Genomic DNA, 18,941 nt, shown 5'->3' on the forward strand with positions numbered 1-18,941 from the left:
AATAAAAAAAAACAAACAATGAATTTTTATTTCTTAGATAAAAAAAAATATATTTCCTATTATTGTATTTATTTTTAAAATAGCAACAACTATGAGAGCAGAAAAAAAGAAGATAACAAATTTAAATATTTATTTAAATTTTATTTCATTTTTTATTTTTCTTACATTTTAGTTTTGTTTTAATTATTCTTTTTCTTTTTAAATTGGTGCCAAAATATTGGTATCAGTGCTTTTAGACGGTTTAACAATATTTTGTAGAGGTTCACATCTTGGCTGATATTGTTCAACGGCATCCAATAAGCTGTCCTGATATCCAGGTGAATAAAATCTAAAACATTTTTTAATTTTTATTAATTATGTTTGAAAATTTTAACTTTTTTATAATATTGTTTGAAAATTTTATTCAGTAAAATTTATTTTTTTAAATAATTGTTACGATTTGATATTATTTACAGTACTGTTTGGTAAAAAATGTGTTACATAACCTCAAAATATTTATATTTAATTGCTACTTAAAGAAATTAATGTTTTTGATTTAAATTTTATATTCCAATTATGTACAAGGGACCAAAAAAACAAACCACCCAAATAACAAATTTTCAGCGAATTCAATAAATTTCAACAAAAAAAGTTAGACATATTGGATCCGACAATTTGAATTTTAAAAATGTAATGTCAAATTCGTAATTAGCGACCCCGAAAACCCCCGAGTAACAAGTTTCAAGTAAATTCAATCAGTTTACAAAAAATTTTCCGCCATCTTGGATCCGCCATTTTGAATTTTGATAATATGATGTGAAATTCGTATTCAACGATTTAATATATTAAAAAATTGATCAGATTCGCTTGAAACTTTATACTTGGGTGTTTTCGGGGTCGCTGATTACGAATTTGACATCATATTTTCAAAATTCAAAATGGCGGATCCAATAAGGCGAAAATATTTTCGAAAACTGATTGGATTCGCTTGAAATTTATTTCTCGGGGGTTTTCGGGGTCACTGATCACGAATCCGATGTTAGTTTTTTAAAATTCAAAATGGCGGATCCAATATGGCGTATGTTTTCAAAAAATTGTTCAAATTCGTTTGAAAATTGTTACTCGGGGATTTTCGGGGTCGCTGATTACGAATTTGACATCAGATTTTCAAAATTCAATATGGCCGATTCAAAATGATGACCAAAAATTAAAAAATTGTTCAAATTCGTTTTTAAAATCATTACTTCAGGCTTATTTGTAAGGTTCGCTGATTCCGAATCCAATGTTCGTTTTTGAAAACTCAAAATGGCGGATCTAGTATGGTGGATTTTTTTTCAAAAATTCATTAAATTGGCTTAAAACTTGTCCCCCGGGGGTTTTTGGGGTCGCTGATTACGAATTTGACATCAGATTTGCAAAAAACAAAATGGCGAACGAATTTTTAAAAAATTTACCAGATTCCCTTGAAATTTATTACTCGGAGGTTTTTGGGGTCGCTGATTACGAATCCGATGTTAGTATTTCAAGATTCAATATGGCGGATCATGTATGGCGGATTTTTTTTTCAAAAAATTGTTCAAATTCGTTTGAAAATCGTCATTTGGGGGTTTTCAGGGTCGCTGATTACGAATTTGACATCAGATTTGAAAAATTCAAAATGGCGGATCCAAAATGGAGAACGAATTTTTAAAAAATTTATCAGATTCCCTTGAAATTTATTACTCTGGGGTTTTTGGGGTCGCTGATTACGAATTCGATGTTAGTTTTTCAAAATTCAAAATGGCGGATCTAGTATGGCGGATTTTTTTTTCAAAAAATTGTTCAAATTCGTTTGAAAATCGTTACTCGGGGGTTTTCGGGGTCGCTGATTACGAATTGGACATCAGATTTGCAAAATTCAAAATGGCGGATCCAAAATGGAGAACGAATTTTTAAAAAATTTATCAGATTCCCTTGAAATTTATTACTCGGAGGTTTTTGGGGTCGCTGATTACGAATCCGATGTTAGTATTTCAAGATTCAATATGGCGGATCATGTATGGCGGATTTTTTTTTCAAAAAATTGTTCAAATTCGTTTGAAAATCGTCATTTGGGGGTTTTCAGGGTCGCTGATTACGAATTTGACATCAGATTTGCAAAATTCAAAATGGCGGATCCAAAATGGAGAACGAATTTTTAAAAAATTTATCAGATTCCCTTGAAATTTATTACTCGGGGGTTTTTGGGGTCGCTTATTACGAATCCGATGTTAGTTTTTTAAAATTCAAAATGGTGGATCTAGTATGGCGGATTTTTTTTCAAAAAATTGTTTAAATTCGTTTGAAAATTGTTACTCGGGGGTTTTAGGGGTCGCTGATTACGAATTTCACATCAGATTTACAAAATTCAAAATGATGAATCCAATATAGGGGATTTTTTCTAATTTCCATCAGATTTTCATTGAAAATTTGTTATTAGGACATTTTTTTCGTATATTTTCGATATAAATATAGAAAAATAACTCTTTTAACAGTTTCTTTTTTAATCTAATATTTTTTTCTGATTTTCATAAAAAAAAAAAAAAATTGAAAATGTTTTATAAAAAAAACGAGTGATGTAATTTAAATAAAAAGTGTAGTAAATTTTTTGAATAATTGTGAAACTATATAATGAATATATATGAATATATATGTAAAGTGATGAGGGCTTATGAGTCATGACACTCGTCCCTGGTTTTATACAGGTGAACGTCAATTGTGAACTCTGCTTTAAAAGTCGAGCTTTTCCAATCATTCAGTGACGTTCCTCGTGTATGCATTAAAAGCATCGCGCGTTTAAAATATGTTACATATACAAATGTGACAGTAATACAATAGTGTTTTTATAAAAACTTATATATGTTAAAAATTTACATATATATATATGTATACAAATTATAATTTTTCTTTTATTTTGAGTCTATTTTCTATAATATTATAATTGTCAACTAAAAATACAATTATAATAATAATAATTTATTATTATAATAATAATAAACAAGGCCTGGCATTTGTCATAGTTTTTCGTACTTTAATTTTTAGTATATGGATACACACATATATATATATATATAAATCAACTCATTTCAAGAGACTGTAAAAAAATCCATTATATATATCAAAACAACAACAAATGGACAAGTGTTACTGTTTTGTGTAATTTGTGATTCCATCATCATTAAATGGTAAATACTAGTTTTTTAGTAAAAAAAAATTTACTACAAAATTTTCTTTTTTTAAAAAAAAATCGCAAATATTTGAATGTTTTATTTCTCCATTTGTGAAAATTCAAGTATTATTAAAAAAAAAAAAAAAAAAAAGTGGGTCGAGAACCTTATGTTATAAAAAACAAATTTTTAAAGGGAAAATTAAACATTAAAAAAGAATTTTTTAATTTTATATAAATATTCATTTCTAATGTATATAAAAAATTTAAAAAAAAGATTTTTTTACCAAATTTTTGAAATTTTAGTTTTTTTTTTTAATAATTTATTATAAAAATTGATTAAACAATATGTGTATATAAAGAATATATATATAGATATTTTTTTTGTGTTCTTTTTGTAAATCAATTTAAGTTGGTATGGTCTGGAAATATTTATATGTATATGTATAGGTATGTATATATATATATATCTGTATAGTGAAAGTAACACGTATTTAAAATACATTTCGAAATCCCCGCTTCTATATAAATCAACATTCCACAAAAATACTATTTTAATCGTAAATGACATAGAAAAATTTTTTTATTTACCGATTGAAAATATTTCGAGGTTGATTTTTATTGGAATTACAAACAAAGAAAACAAATAAATTACAAAATATATTTTAAAAACAATTTTATTTTTCTTTGATTTTTAGATTTTGTATAGTATATAATTTATAATATATAATATATAAAATATAATATATAAAATATAATATATAATATATATTATATATATTAATATTTACTAAATTTATCTATTATAATTATTATTATTATTTTATTTATTATTTATTAGCATTTTAAAATATTTTAAAAGAAAATTGTAAATATTACCAAACAGTATAGTAACTAATAGTAAATGGTATTATAAACAATACCAAACAGTATTGTAAAAAATACAAAATATACTATATATTAAATATTACCGAAAAGAATTGTAAAGTTTATTTAACAGTATTGTGAATAATACTACATAGTATTGTAAAAAATACTAAATAGTATATTAAATATTGCCGAAGCATATTGTAAAGTTTGTTAAACAGTATAGTAAATATTACTAATCAATATTGAAAATAATAATAATAATAATAATAATAATAATAACAATCATAAAATACTAAATAGTATATTGAATATTACCGAACTATATTGTAAAATTTATTACGCGTTACAATAATTAATACTAAACAGTATATTAAATATTACCGAAGAGTAATGTAAAAAATTTTTACGCGTTATAATAAATATATATATATAATACAGTATGTGAAATATTATCGAACAGTATTGTAAAAAAATACTAAATAATCTTAATAAATATTATCCGACGGTATTGTAAAATTTATTAAACAGTATTGTAAATATTGCCAAACATTATTGTTAATATTGTCAAACAATATTGTAAATAATAATTTAATTTAATTGTACAATAATGTTTGGTAATATTTACAATAATGTTTTACAATATTTACAATACTGTTTTACAATATTTACAATACTGTTTTTAACAAATTTTACAATACCATGGGGTAAAATTTATTAGACTATTTAGCAGTTTTTACAATACTGTTCGATAATATTTAACATATTGTTTAAAAGGAAATTATTATTAATTATTATTATTATTATTATTATTATTTAAAAATAAATTGAATATTTTACCGAACAGAATTGTAAATATTTATATGAAATATTGAAAAAAGGAATCAAAAAGTGAAGAAATGAGAATTTCTTCATGTCTAAAATATAAAAGAGTTTCTTTTTTTTTTAGAAACAATTAAAAGAATTATTGAAGAATCTAGTACAAAGTAATTAAAATTTAATTTACTGTCAATTGAGCGACAAATATGTTGATTAATTTTCATAAAGTAATAATTGATTGAAAAAAAAAAAAATTATAGTTAAAATTAAAAAACAATTCTTTATATTCGAATAGAAAAAGAGTTTTTAAATATATAATAATTATTTTATAATTATTATAATAATTATTATATTTAATAATTATTTAACTATTTAAAAGAAAATTTTTTTTTTTTGTTTTTTTAAATACCTCACAAGTTCTTCTGGATAGCAACAGTTAATTATTGTGATGTACTCAGAAAGGGTGGAGTCAGGCTCTACTCGAATTTCTTGTACTTTTTTTAATCCCCCCGATGTCACGAATAATCGACGAGCCCTCGTGTCATTTGGAAGTATCTAAAGTAATTGAGAGAAAAATTTTTTTTTTTTCTTCTTTTTTATTATTATTTAGAAAATTTTAATTTAATATAAAAAAAAAAATTTTTTTTTAATTCTAATTTAATATAATTAAAAATTAATTTCAAACTTTTTTTTTAGTTTCAAAAAAAAAAAATTTTTTTTGATATTTTTAAAAAAGAAATGGAAAACTTTTTTTATTTACCAAAAATGAAAAAAAAATTGAAGAAAAGTGATTATTTTTTTATTTTTTTTTTTTTGTTATTAAAGGGCATAAAAGTATATAGTTTATTAACTTGTCCCTGAGATTGATAAAAACATTAAAGTGGAAGTTACACGGCTTCAGAAACCCGAACAAAACACGTCTAACTATTCATGAGAGAGAGAGAGAAAGAGAGTTATTGAAAAAAAATAAATAAACGCAATATATGAATTAAAAACGATTTTTTTTATTATTATATTTTTTTCAATAGTTTCAATAGTTCAATGTTTTTAAATAAATGTACATTATAACTTGTCCTCATTTATAATTTAAAGTATGTTTCGAGAAAAAAAAATATTTACTTAAAAAAAAAAACTATTAATGATAATAATAATGATAATAATAATTTTTTCCTCTTCTAAACTTATTTTGTAAAATAATAATAATAATAATAAATTTAATTTAAAAAAAAAGAATTTGAAAAATATTTTTTTCTACTTAAACAAAAACAAAAATAAATTTTTGGTAATTTTTTTGTATTTTTTCAGATAAACTAGATTTTTCTCCATAAATCTCAAGGAATTTTCTCATCGAATGGACCATTTTTCACAAAATCGTCATGAGAAAAAATTTTCACTTCACTATCAGCGAAATCAAGAATATTTTCACATTATTTCTTTAAGAAAAAAAAAAGAAATGATTAATATAATAATGTCAAATGCATTATTTTTTTCGTTGCAAATGAATCACATAATTTTGCATTGAACACCAATAAACGTTAATTTTTTTTTTTTTTTTTTTTTCTCGAAAAATTCATCAATCCCAAAAAAAAAAAAAATTAATAACAATATTTTTAATCTTATTTTTATTAGTTATTAAAAATAAAAGTAAAATATCAAATTATCTCATTTTAATAATGAGTAAATTAAATTTTTCAAAAACGCAGTATGAAAATTGAAAAATAATAAAAATTTTCTTGTATTTAAAAAAAAAATTATATTTCAATTTTTTTTTTAATTTTACCAAAAAAAGTTATAAATAAATTTTTTTAATAAACAAATTTTTTTCAGTTTTTTTTTTTTTTGCTTTAATATTTAGTAAAAAAAAATATTATTATTATTAATAAAAAAACAAGAATTTTTTTTTAAAAATTAAAAAATAATTTTTTAAATAAAAATTTTAATTAAAATCTCTATTGAAAAAAAAAAAAAATTAAAAATGATTAATAATCAAGAGAGAAATATTATTAATACAAAAGAACCTCATCATCATTATCATAATCAGAATCATCATCATAATCATTCTCATCATCATCAACAACAACAACAACAACAACATCATCAATCGATATCATCGAAACCATCACTAGTGTCTGCAGCGAGTTCGAGTATCGATTCTGATGTCAGCGATCGACGTGACGTCAGAGAAGCTCTCTATACAGGAATATTTAGGCGTCATCGTAAAACAATATTGGTATTAGGGAGTTTTCTTAAAATGTTAAAAATGAATAGAAATGTTAATAATTACGCTAGTATCAAAGCCAATGAGGAACCTGACGAGTAAATAATCTCAAATTTCTTTTTCCCTTTTTATATTTATATATATATTTAATAATAATAATTTTTTCTTTTTTTATTATAATCTCCTAAATTTTATATAATATGTATATATATATATTTAGATTTATTCCATTTTTTTTCTCTTCATATTCTAATTCTAATTTTATATTTTTTTTGTACATGATGCAAAGTCGATTAATCGATAGTAAAAAATAAAAAATCGATATATTTTTCAAAAAAAATTCGATTTATCGATATATCGAATGTAAATATCGATATATCGATCGTAAATACCGATATATCGATTGAAAATATCGATATATCGATTACATATATCTATATATCAATTGTGAATATGGATTACAAATATCGATTATAAATATCGATACATCAATTGAAAGTATCGATTGTAAATATCGATTATATATATATATATCGATATATCTGTTATAAATATCGATTACAATGATCGATATATCTGTTATAAATATCGATTAAAATTATCGATATATCTGTTGTAAATATCGATGTATCGATTTCAAATATCGATTGTAAGTATCGATGTATCGATTTTAAATATCGAAACTACGACTGTAAATATCGATACATCGATTGAAAGTATCGATTATAAATATCGATATAGCTATTGTAAATATCGATGTATCAACTTCAAATATCGATTGTAAATATATATAAGTCGATTAAAAGTATCGATTGTAAATATCGATGTATTGTTTTCAAATATCGATTGTAAACATCGATACTTCGATTGTGATTATAGATATATCGATTGTGATTATAGATGTATCGATTAAAAATATCGATACTTCAATTAGAGATATCGATAAGTCAATTGCAAATATCAATTATAATTCAATTGTAAATATCGATATTTCGATTACAAATATCGATATATCGATATTTCGATGTATCGAGAAAATATATCGATATTTCGATATATCGAGAAAAAATATCGATATACGTCAATAAATCACAAAAAATGTTTCGATATCGACTTATTGCATCGTTAATAATAATCCATAGATTTATATATATAAATATATTTTAATGAAATTATTATTCAACTCCAATTCTTTTTTTTTTACGAATTTTTCTTTTTTTCTAACTTTTTATTAATATTAAATAATAAATTGTTTTTAATAATAATTTTTTTTTTGTCAATTGTGTATTCAATTTTTTACTTTTCACATTATACAATATTTTTTTTACAATTATTATATTATATGTATATATATACATGCTCGTATATATTAATAAAAAAAACTGCTGATAAACCAAAGATCAAAGAAAAGACTGAATGATCCTGGCACTATGAAGAGTTCCTTGTGATTATTAAAATAACAACAAAAAATAAAAATTTAAATAAATTTGTTATTAAAAATAGCAAAAAAAAAAAAAAAAAAAATTCTTTATATTACAAAAAAAAAAAAATTAGGTTTGTACAATCAATTTTTAATAAAGGAAATGAATTTCAACTGATAAAAATGAAAAAATAAATTATATACTTATACATATATATTATACAATATATTATTAATTATTATTATTAAAATAATATATTAAACAAGGATTTAAAAAACTGCAAAAAAAAATTTATATAGTTGATAAAATAACCAGGATCTTAAAATAATAATAATAATAACAACAACAGAAAATAATACGTAAAGAAAAGCAATTTTGCATATATTTGTTTCTCTTCCAATTCGCTCAGAATTTTAAAAGAACACTGCTCTGCGCTAGTGAAATATCGTATTTAGATGACAGGGGGGCCAATGATTTAAAAAAAAACGCCTTTTTGGCACGTTAAAATACATTTTTTGAAAAAAAAAAATATTAATGTTTTTTTTTATCTTCTTTTCAAAAAAAAAAAAAAAAAAAAAAAAAAAAAAAAAAAAAAAAAAAATAGGAAAAAAAATTTTTAGATAATTTTCAACTAGACAATTTTTACTTATACATATATTTATCGTAGAAAAAAAAATTTCCACGATTTTTCAATTATTTTCAATAGAAAATTTAATAATAAATAAAAATTAATAAAGAGCTCGATAAAAATGGCTTTTTCATATATATATGACAATCAGTTCTGCTCGAAATAGAATTTTTGTAATTATGCAAAAAAAAAAAAAAATAATAATAATAATAATCAGCAGGCTTGTATAAAATAAGAGATTTTTCTTATATTATCAGTAATAATAAATAATTATTTTCGTAGTATAATTTTTAACTATGTAATTTCTTTTTTTAATTTTACTATTATATTTATATATATGTTGTTTTTATATATTTTAATTAAATTGCTTCGTTTGTGCAATAGAGCCTAATATTTAGTTTATTTTTCATCGAAATAAGATTTATTCACAATGGGATGCTAAAATTATTTTTTTGTATTATTTAATCGTATATATCAATATCTATCGATTTGTCGATATCTCAATCGATATATCGATATCCTAATCGATACCTCGATATCCTAATCGATATCTCGATATTTGTATATATATATCGATATTTAAGACGATATATCGATGTACATATCGATATTTGAGACGATATAACGATGTACATATCGATATTCAAGTCGATATATTGATTTAAATGTTGATATATCGAAATTTAAGACGATATATCGATCTTCAAATTGATATCATAGTCGACATATCGATATCTAAACCGATATATCGATGTTAAAATCGATATATTGATGTTAAAAGCGATATATCGATGTTCAAATTGATAAATCGATGTTAAAATCGATATATCAATGTACATATCGATATTCAAACTAATATATCGATATCCAAGTCGATATATCGATTTTTAAGTCGATATATCGATACTTAAAGCGATATATCGATGTTAAAATCGATATCCAAATCGATATATCGATATTCAAGACATTATATCGATCTTTAAATCGATATCCAATTCGATATATCAATTTCTAAGTCGATACAGTGATGTGTAAATCGATATATCGATATTTAAATCGATATATCGATATTTATATCGATATATCAATTTGTGATCAATATTTTCGTTTAATAAGATGAAAAAACAAATATTTTTGTTATCTCATCGTTAAGCACGAATTTTTAATTAATTATTATGCATTTTACAAATTATTGGAAAGAGAGATATTTTGTCATCATTACTATTATGAATATTTAAAATTTAAATATATTATTATATTAGTTTTAATATATTTTTTTCATACAATAATTTTTTTTTTTTTTTTTTAAATAGAAAATGAGAAATAAGCGACTTCGATTGCAAATTTGTACAATGTGTATAGATATGATATAGGTATTAAAACTTATAATCAATTACATATATATATATAAAGAAAATATATTATACGATGTAAATGCGTGTGATGCAGAAGAAAGATTATTACGTTTAATAAATATCGTTAAATGTATTCTATGTTTCGTATTTATTTTTTAATACCTTTTTCACTTTAATTTATAATTTTTTTTTTAATTTCTATAATAATTACTATTTTTATATAATTTTTAATAATAAAAATAATAATAATAATAATAATTATTATTATTATTATTATTATTATTATTTTAAATTCATTATAATGATATAGTAATAACGATACCTTGCTAAATTGTCCAATAACGTATTTTACAATCTCCTGAGGTGCATTTTTAAGTAATGATTCTAAAGCCTCGAAATAAGTGCATTTTTGTAAAACTTGCTTAAATGTCATTTGACATTTTGTTTTTAAATCTTCCGATGATTTTGGATTCATGTAAATCTACATTTTATTTTTAACAAAGATAAAGAGGAAATATTAATTAAAATTATATAAATTTATATATTTATACATATTCTAATAAAATAAATAAATAAATTGATTTTTCCCAATTTTTATAAGATATGAAAACAAAAATAAATAATATTTTCATTAAAGAAAGGAAAATTTTTTTTTTTTTTTAAAAAAAAAAGAAAAACTAAACCGTCAGTAATTTTGGAAAAATTAAAGCCTCAGCAACTAATCTGGAATGATGAGGTGTGTGCTTTCCAATTTGTCCAATGGTCCAAATTGTCACAGCCGTAACGTGATCATCAGTTATTTCACTCAAAATATTTGCCAATTGAATAATTCCCTTTTTCAAAAAAAAAAAAAAATTAATAAATAAATATACTTAATTTTAAATATCTATCATATATTCAAAATAAAAAAGTATATCGATATATCGATTGTAAATATCGATATAACGATACTTCGACTGTAAATAGCGATATATCGATTATAAATATCGATACTTCGACTGTAAATATCGATATAACGATTCTAAGTATCGATATATTGATAGTTCGACTATAAATATCGATTTAAAATATCGATATCTCGATGGCAAAATAAGGATATATCGATACTTTAACTGTAAATAGCGATATATCGATTGTAAATATCGATGTATTGATTGCAAATATCGATATAACGATACTTCGACTGTAAATAGCGATATATCGATTATAAATATCGATGCTTCGACTGTAAATATCGATATACCGATTTTAAGTATCGATATATTGATAGTTCGACTATAAATATCGATTTAAAATATCGATATCTCGATGGCAAAATAACGATATATCGATACTTTAACTGTAAATAGCTATATATCGATTGTAAATATCGATGTATTGATTGCAAATATCGATATATCGATTGTAAATGTCGATGTATCGATTGCAAATATCGTTATCTCGATTGTAACTATCGATATATCGATATTTCGACTGTAAATAATAATATATTAATTGGTAAAATCAATATTTCGACAGTAAACATCGATGTATCGATTTCAAATATTATTCTCCCCTATTTGAAAAATATTATTGTTTTAATTTAAAATTAGTATTTGCTTATTTCAATTATTCATTAATTTTTATATTAATATGATTTTTTTTTCTTAAATTTTTTGTTTTATACTTTATAGAGACTTTCACATTAAAAAAAAAAAAAAAAAAAAATTTAAATATATTGGTGTATTTGTCTGCGTGAAAAAACAATAATATATAGTGTCTGGGAATGTAAAAAAATTCTTATTGAACCAAATTGAAGTTATTGACGATAGTTAATAATAATAATAATAATAATAATGATGTTGATCTTACTTGTGAATCAATAACAGCTAAAGCTAGTTGATCCGAGTAACCAGCAATATAACCAAGTGCCATTATTGCTGGCACTCTTGCCGATTTAGTTGTGCCAATTAATTCTATTAATGCCGCAATTCCACCAGCGTTTACAATCATTTCTGCCAACTTGAAAAAAAGAAAAATAAAATAATTTTTCAAAAAAATTTTACTTTTCAATTTCTAAAATTAATTTTTATTATTATTATTATTATATAATATAATTTATTAAATAAAAATTTTTGAACTTTTAAAAAAATTTTTTTTTTTTTTTTTTGAATTTTTTATACTTCAATGGTATGTTTGCAAACTTCTCTTGTTAATGTTGCAGCCGCTTTCACGACATTCTCGTCCGGATGTGACATGTGAATTAAACAACTTGAAAACACTTCCGTTTCTACGACAAGTTCAGAAAATTCTACTGTATGTTTGGCAATGTTTCCCAATAAAGTAAAAACTTGACGCTTAAAAAAAATTATGTTCTTTCAAAAAAAAAAAAAAAAAACTAATTTCAATTTAATTTAATTTAATTTAATTATTTAAAATTTATTTAATGTCAAATTTTATTTGAAATAAACATTTTGTATTTATAAATGTAAAATAAAATTTTTATTTATAAAAATGAAAAATTAAAGTATAATTGTTTACAAAGAAAAAAAAAAGAAATATAATAATGAACCTTTAATTTTGCATCAGAAATGGAAAATGTTTTTGCCAATATTGAAATTGTACCCGAGTCAATGACTGATTGTGCCAATTCCGTTGTGTGTTTACCAATGTCCGACAGGGCTGATGTACTTATTTGTTTAAGACACAAGTCCGGATCTTGTAAACATAGAACCAACAATGGAACTGCACCTTAAATGCAAAAAAAAAAAAAAAAAAAAAAAAAAAGAAAGAAAGAACTTCTACTATTTTTAAAAGAAAATTTGTTAGCCATGACACAATAAATTTCAAAATAAATATTTACAAAAAAAAAAAAAAATTGGTCAAATACAAGTTACACTCGCTTACCTATAGGGTTGCGTTAACGATTATTTAAATTTAAATATTTAAATATAATATTTCAAAAAGGGTTAGCTATATTATTCGTGAAATCTACACATAAAATTAAATATATGTTTACCAAGTTTCAGCTTCTTAGATTTCAATTTCAATCGAAAGATAAAATTTTATTGCAAATTTTTGGAAAAAAAATACAACTAAAAGTGTAGAAAAAAATTGACAGCCCGATACAAGTAGGGAAAGACACCTATATTACGACACTTTAGGCAACTACCGTCATAAAAAAAAATTCGAATCAGTTCGGAAGTAGTTTCAACTTATTCAAAACAGTCTGAAAGTAGTTTTCACTTTTTCGAATCAGTTTGGAAGTAGTTTTAACTTGTTTAAATTAGTTTATAAATAGTTCTGAATTGTTCAAAGTTGTTACAATCAGTTTAAAAGTAGTTTCAACTTGTTCAAATTAGTGCAAATGAAGTTTCAACTTGTTCAAAGTTGTTAAAATCAGTTTAAAAGTAGTTTCATCTTGTTCAAATTAGTGCGGATGAAGTTTCAACTTGTTCAAAGCAGTCTGAAAGTAGTTTTAACTTTTTCGAATCAGTTTGGAAGTAGTTTCAACTTGTTCAAATTAGTGCGGAAGAAGTTTCAACTTGTTCAAAGTTGTTTAAATCAGTTGAAAAGTAGTTTTAACGTATTCTAATCAGTTCGAAAGTAGTTTCAACTTGTTTAAATTAGTTTGTAAATAGTTCTAAATTGTTCAAAGTTGTTACAATCAGCTTAAAAGTAGTTTCAACTTGTTCAAATTAGTGCAAATGAAGTTTCAACTTGTTCAAAGTTGTTAAAATCAGTTTAAAAGTAGTTTCAACTTGTTCAAAGCAGTCTGAAAGTTGTTTTAACTTTTTCGAATCAGTTTGGAAGTAGTTTCAACTTGTTCAATTTAGTGCGGAAGAAGTTTCAACTTGTTCAAAGTTGTATAAATCAGTTGAAAAGTAGTTTTAACGTGTTCTAATCAGTTCGAAAGTAGTTTCAACTTGTTCAAAGCAGTCTGAAAGTAGTTTTAACTTTTTCGAATCAGTTTGGAAGTAGTTTTAACTTGTTTAAATTAGTTTATAAATAATTCTGAATTGTTCAAAGTTGTTAAAATCAGTTTAAAAGTAGTTTCAACTTGTTCAAATTAGTGCGGAAGAAGTTTCAACTTGTTCAAAGTTGTTCAAATCAGTTGAAAAGTAGTTTTAACGTGTTCTAATCAGTTCGAAAGTAGTTTCAACTTGTTCAAAAGAGGTTCTAACGTGTATAAACGTATTACTGCAGGTTTTTGAAACATTAGATAAATTACTTTGAAATTGTTTCCTAATTGCATATTTTTAATTATAGTGTAAAAGTTATTATTATTATTATAATTATTATTATTACTATTATTATTATTATTATTTTTGTTTACTATTATTATTTTTTGTTTATTACCAGCGTCGACAACAGTTTGCGCTAAATTTTTATTGTGTCTTGCAATATAACCAATAGCCCAGGCGGCCGATTCTTTAACACCTGAATCAAAATCTTCTAATCCAAACATTATTGCAATTAATCCATCTTCATTGATGACAATTGTTGACAATTCAGATGAATGTTTTGCTATTGAACGTAGAAGAAAGAGGGCAGCTTTTTTGTAAAATTTCTACAAATATATATTAAAAAAAGAAAAAAATTTTATATATTTCAATTTATTCAAAATAAATAATAATAATAATAATAATAAATTTTTAAAATTGCGATGAAAAAAAAAAATTTTATTTTATTATTATTTATTTTATTTTATAGTTTTTTTTTTTACCTACATTTTGTTTTTTAAAATTTTTTACAATACACGACAATACATCTTTTTTTAAAATTAATTGTGCAATTCTCTCATCATGACCAGCTAATCGTCCCAATGTCATTAAAGCAGTTTGACTAATTGTCGGTACAATATCATTAATTAATGGTGAAATAATTTCTAAAATTCCAAATTTTATCAAACTTTCAACATTGTATGATTTAACGGCTAAATCGCTGACACTTTGTATAAATTGAATTCTCGCTTTTTGATATTGTTCGAAAACTGAAAAATAAATTATTACAAAAAAAAAATAAATAAATAAATAAATTGTCTCTAAAAATTTATTAATAATTAATTAAATTAAAATTATATTAGAAAATTTATTTTTTTTAATAATTAATTATTTTGTTTATTTATAAATAATTAATGCCCAACTATTAATAATTATTTTGAAATTTATTATTATTATTATTATTAATATTTTTATAATAATATTAATAATAACAATAATAAAAATTATAAATGATAATTAATTATAATTAATTATAATTATAATAATAATAATAATTATTATTATTATTTTTATAATAATTTTTAATATTTATTTGATTAAATAAATATAATTACTAACCTAAAAAAATAAGGTAATTCCAAAGTATTTCCAATTGATTGATAAATAAACATTGTTTTTAATATTATTATTAAGAAATTTTTTTTTCTTTTTTAAATTACTTTCTTACCCTGTTGACAAATACGCGCAGTCATATTTTTTTTTAAAATAAATAACAAAAAAAGTTAATTTTTTTGTTTAAATATTCAATGTCATTATTCTGTTAATATAAACAAAAAATAATGTCAAAACAAAAAACAAAATAGTACAAATTTTAATTTCATATAATGTAAATATAACCGCGAATTTTATTGACAATTTTCAATTCAAAATTTTTGCAAAATATTGCAAAGAAATATGAACGAACCTTAATATCTTTCTGTTTCCCGCGGCGCAGACAATGACCCTACCTAAACGCTATTGCGCTTGCGCTACGACAATTCTCTTATAGGCCGAAAAAAAGCGCGCTTTAATAAAGCAATAAAAAAATATTCACTATTGAATTTTTTTTATTTGTTAATTATATTGCTTCCTAATAAAAAAATATTAATTTACTTAATCTACTTAAGTATGTAAAAATAATAATAATAATAATAATTATTATTATTATATTATTATTATTATTTGTAAAAAATTATTTCTATTGAAAATGAATACAAAAATAATTAATACAAATTAATGTGTAAAAATCATTATTATAAATAAAAATAATAAATAATAATAAAAATAATAATTTGATATAACTTAGAAAATTTGTTTAAAAATATTTTCTTATTGTCTATTTTTTTATATGTACAAAAAAATACTCTTTATTATTATCTTATACAAACGTGAAATAATTTAAATAATATAATATTATTATTATTATTATACAAAAATATTTACATTTTTTTCTAATAATAAATGTAAAATATATATAATAGATAAAATTACAAAAGAAATACACACACACACACAAATAACAAGTATAGAGAAGATGAAATTTTATAATTCGCCACCAGTGTGTGCGGCTTTTTTTGGTTTTTTTCTATTATTATTATTATTATTATTATTATTGTTATTTTGACTCCATTTTGTATCGCCGCAAAAGCAGGCATTTTTTTGTGCATCCATATAACTTTTACAACCAAGCGTTGTTGTACCGGTATAAAGCATTTTTGCTGCTGCTTTACATGTATTTACAATTGATGTACCCGTTGATTCATAACCCTCACAATATTTATATAAACAACGTTTAAAATCTAAGTCACATTTTTCCTTATCCGAATTGCATGTGTCATAACAAATATCGTGGGAATCACAACATTTTGTCATTTCCGTTAGAGGAAGATATTCTTGACTAATCTGGAAATTAAAAAAAAAAATTTTTTTTTTTTAGAAAAAAAAAAATATCGAATTTTTGTATCAAGTAAAATTAATTAGTTGATTGAAGAAAATCGATTAATACTCGCGAATAATCGATTATAAATTCAATAACAATCGAAAAATCGATTATAAATTGAATAAAGATCGAATAATCGATAATGAATAACAATCGAATAATCGATTATAAATTGAATAACAATCGAATAATCGATTATAAATTGAATAACAATCGAATAACCAATTATAAATTGAATAACAATCAAATAATCGATTATAAAATGAATAATAATCGAATATCATTTAGTTAGAATTTTGATTTGAAAGAATTTTATTAGATATAATTAATTTTTTAGACGAATTTTCAATTTTTCGAATTAGAATTTGACAAAATTTCTCTTTAAACGAATTTTTAATGTCCAAAATTGTTAAAACGCCGAATTTTTATTTATCCAAAATTGCAAATGGCCGAACAATCAATTTTGGCGCATTTTTTAAAATTGACCAATCAGAAATTGTCCAAGAAAATCGTGATTGATCAATTTTAAAAAAACGCGCCAAAATTGATTGTTCGGCCATTTGCAATTTCAAACAAATAAAAATTCGGCGTTTTAACAAATTTTGGACATTATAAATTCGTTTAAAGAGAAATTGTGTCAAATTCTAATTCGAAAAATTGAAAATTCGTCCAAAAAATTAATTATATCTAATAAAATTCTTTCGAATCAAAATTCTAACTAATTTTAAAGAAAAAGAATATTTTAAACTAAAAAATTGTATAATTTAAAAAAAAAATATATATTTCTTGTAGTTTTCATTAATCAACAAATTAGAAAAAAAATATTTCTTAGGCAAAAAATTATACAATTTTTTAGTTTAAAATATTTTTTCTTTAAAAATCGTTTATCATAAACGTTGTGTATTTCAGCTTCGTTAAATTACCTCTATTCCCAGTGATCCGCATCCGTCACTTTGAGGAATATGATTCCTATCGGGTTTTGGAGAAATTCCTGAAATTTAAAAATCCCGCGTTATTTAGTTTACAACCAATCAGCGAACGTTATTTTTACACGCTGTATTACGTTTTTTTTTACATCTACCACTCTGAAAGTAGCTAGAAGCAAAATTAATAAATCCGATTGGCTATTTATAAATACTATCAGCCAATCAGAAAATTTCGTCATCAAAACTCGACAAAGTGAATTGTACTTTAATTTATTTTTATCATCTTTTCAATATATATACAAAACATTATAACTTTTGTTAATTTCTCCCAACAAATATTATAATTATTCATATATTATAAAATTAGAAAAAATTTTTAAATTAAAAATTTATTTTAAAAAAATCTAATAGTCATTAATAATTATTTGTATTTAAAAAAAAAAAAAAAAAATTTAATATTGTGTCATAATAAAAATAGCAGTTTTGTCATATACCTGTTGGACATTGAAATACACAAGATTCCTCAACAGCTGCGTCAAAAACTTCGTGAATGTCTTTAATTTTTCGTGCCACAGTTATGGCATTTTGAAAAAAATCCTCAAATATTGATTCCGTTGCTAATACAGCGTCTCGTAAATTTGACAAAAGACCCGCACCATATCCAGACCAAGCGTACGCGAGAAATGTTAAAATATAAATGAAAAATTTCCGATAGCGAAAAATGTCCATTTTTTTTAATATAATTTTCGAAATTAAAACATATCAACACAAATATTCTATTACTTTATTTTTAGATACGAAACCTAACCTAAAAATAAAATATACTAATTAGTTGATAATAAAAAAAAAATTATCTGTTGAAT

The 18,941-nt window shown here is 22.4% G+C and overlaps 4 protein-coding genes across 8 annotated transcripts in view; 2 read left to right on the plus strand and 2 right to left on the minus strand.

The window, feature by feature from the left end:
* Positions 1-18,941, plus strand: part of LOC127289701 (piwi-like protein Siwi) — a 138,792-nt gene that overhangs the window by 22,724 nt on the left and 97,127 nt on the right. The gene's annotated exons all lie outside the window — the stretch shown is intronic.
* Positions 121-16,248, minus strand: LOC127289703 (sperm-associated antigen 6-like). Of its 5 annotated transcripts, none has more exons than XM_051317803.1 (10): positions 15,902-16,169; positions 15,181-15,443; positions 14,810-15,020; positions 13,023-13,201; positions 12,634-12,807; positions 12,323-12,472; positions 11,155-11,304; positions 10,794-10,952; positions 5,259-5,404; positions 121-328 (listed from the first exon to the last, which is right to left on the minus strand). In XM_051317803.1, exons 1-10 carry the CDS (start codon positions 15,924-15,926, stop codon positions 199-201), a joined length of 1,587 nt encoding a protein of 528 aa, XP_051173760.1. In that variant the 5' UTR covers positions 15,927-16,169; the 3' UTR covers positions 121-198. The 5 variants fall into 5 exon arrangements, with proteins under 5 accessions (XP_051173760.1, XP_051173762.1, XP_051173761.1 ...); XM_051317805.1 differs by having other exon boundaries at positions 15,793-15,983; XM_051317804.1 differs by lacking the exon at positions 11,155-11,304 and having other exon boundaries at positions 15,902-16,248.
* LOC127289713 (nickel/cobalt efflux system RcnA-like) lies at positions 6,649-10,555 on the plus strand. The gene has a single exon (XM_051317823.1). The coding sequence runs from the start codon at positions 6,825-6,827 to the stop codon at positions 7,167-7,169; it is 345 nt and encodes a 114-aa protein (XP_051173780.1). The 5' UTR covers positions 6,649-6,824; the 3' UTR covers positions 7,170-10,555.
* Positions 16,524-18,929, minus strand: LOC127289709 (group XIIA secretory phospholipase A2). The gene is made up of 3 exons (XM_051317817.1): positions 18,573-18,929; positions 18,076-18,143; positions 16,524-17,115 (listed from the first exon to the last, which is right to left on the minus strand). Exons 1-3 carry the CDS (start codon positions 18,805-18,807, stop codon positions 16,756-16,758), a joined length of 663 nt encoding a protein of 220 aa, XP_051173774.1. The 5' UTR covers positions 18,808-18,929; the 3' UTR covers positions 16,524-16,755.

The sequence above is a fragment of the Leptopilina boulardi genome, unplaced genomic scaffold, assembly GCF_019393585.1.
Source record: "Leptopilina boulardi isolate dan_hultmark-lab unplaced genomic scaffold, ZJU_Lbou_2.1 LbouV2_5, whole genome shotgun sequence".
NCBI classification, from domain to species: Eukaryota; Metazoa; Arthropoda; class Insecta; order Hymenoptera; family Figitidae; genus Leptopilina; species Leptopilina boulardi.

Bases quoted from the DNA above. Each gene is read 5' to 3' on its own strand.
- LOC127289709 (XM_051317817.1), bottom strand. From the start codon at position 18,807: ATGGACATTTTTCGCTATCGGAAATTTTTCATTTATATTTTAACATTT. The intron at 18,144-18,572 runs GTATATGACAAA...TTTAAATTTCAG, and splicing joins TGTATTTCAATGTCCAACAG to GAATTTCTCCAAAACCCGAT. The intron at 17,116-18,075 runs GTAATTTAACGA...TTTAATTTCCAG, and splicing joins GCGGATCACTGGGAATAGAG to ATTAGTCAAGAATATCTTCC.
- LOC127289703 (XM_051317803.1), bottom strand. From the start codon at position 15,926: ATGACTGCGCGTATTTGTCAACAGG. The intron at 12,473-12,633 runs GTATAAAAAATT...CTTTTTTTCAAG, and splicing joins TTTGCAAACATACCATTGAA to TTGGCAGAAATGATTGTAAA. The intron at 5,405-10,793 runs GTATCGTTATTA...CAATTACTTTAG, and splicing joins TTATTGGACAATTTAGCAAG to ATACTTCCAAATGACACGAG.
- LOC127289713 (XM_051317823.1), top strand. From the start codon at position 6,825: ATGATTAATAATCAAGAGAGAAATATTATTAATACAAAAGAACCTCAT.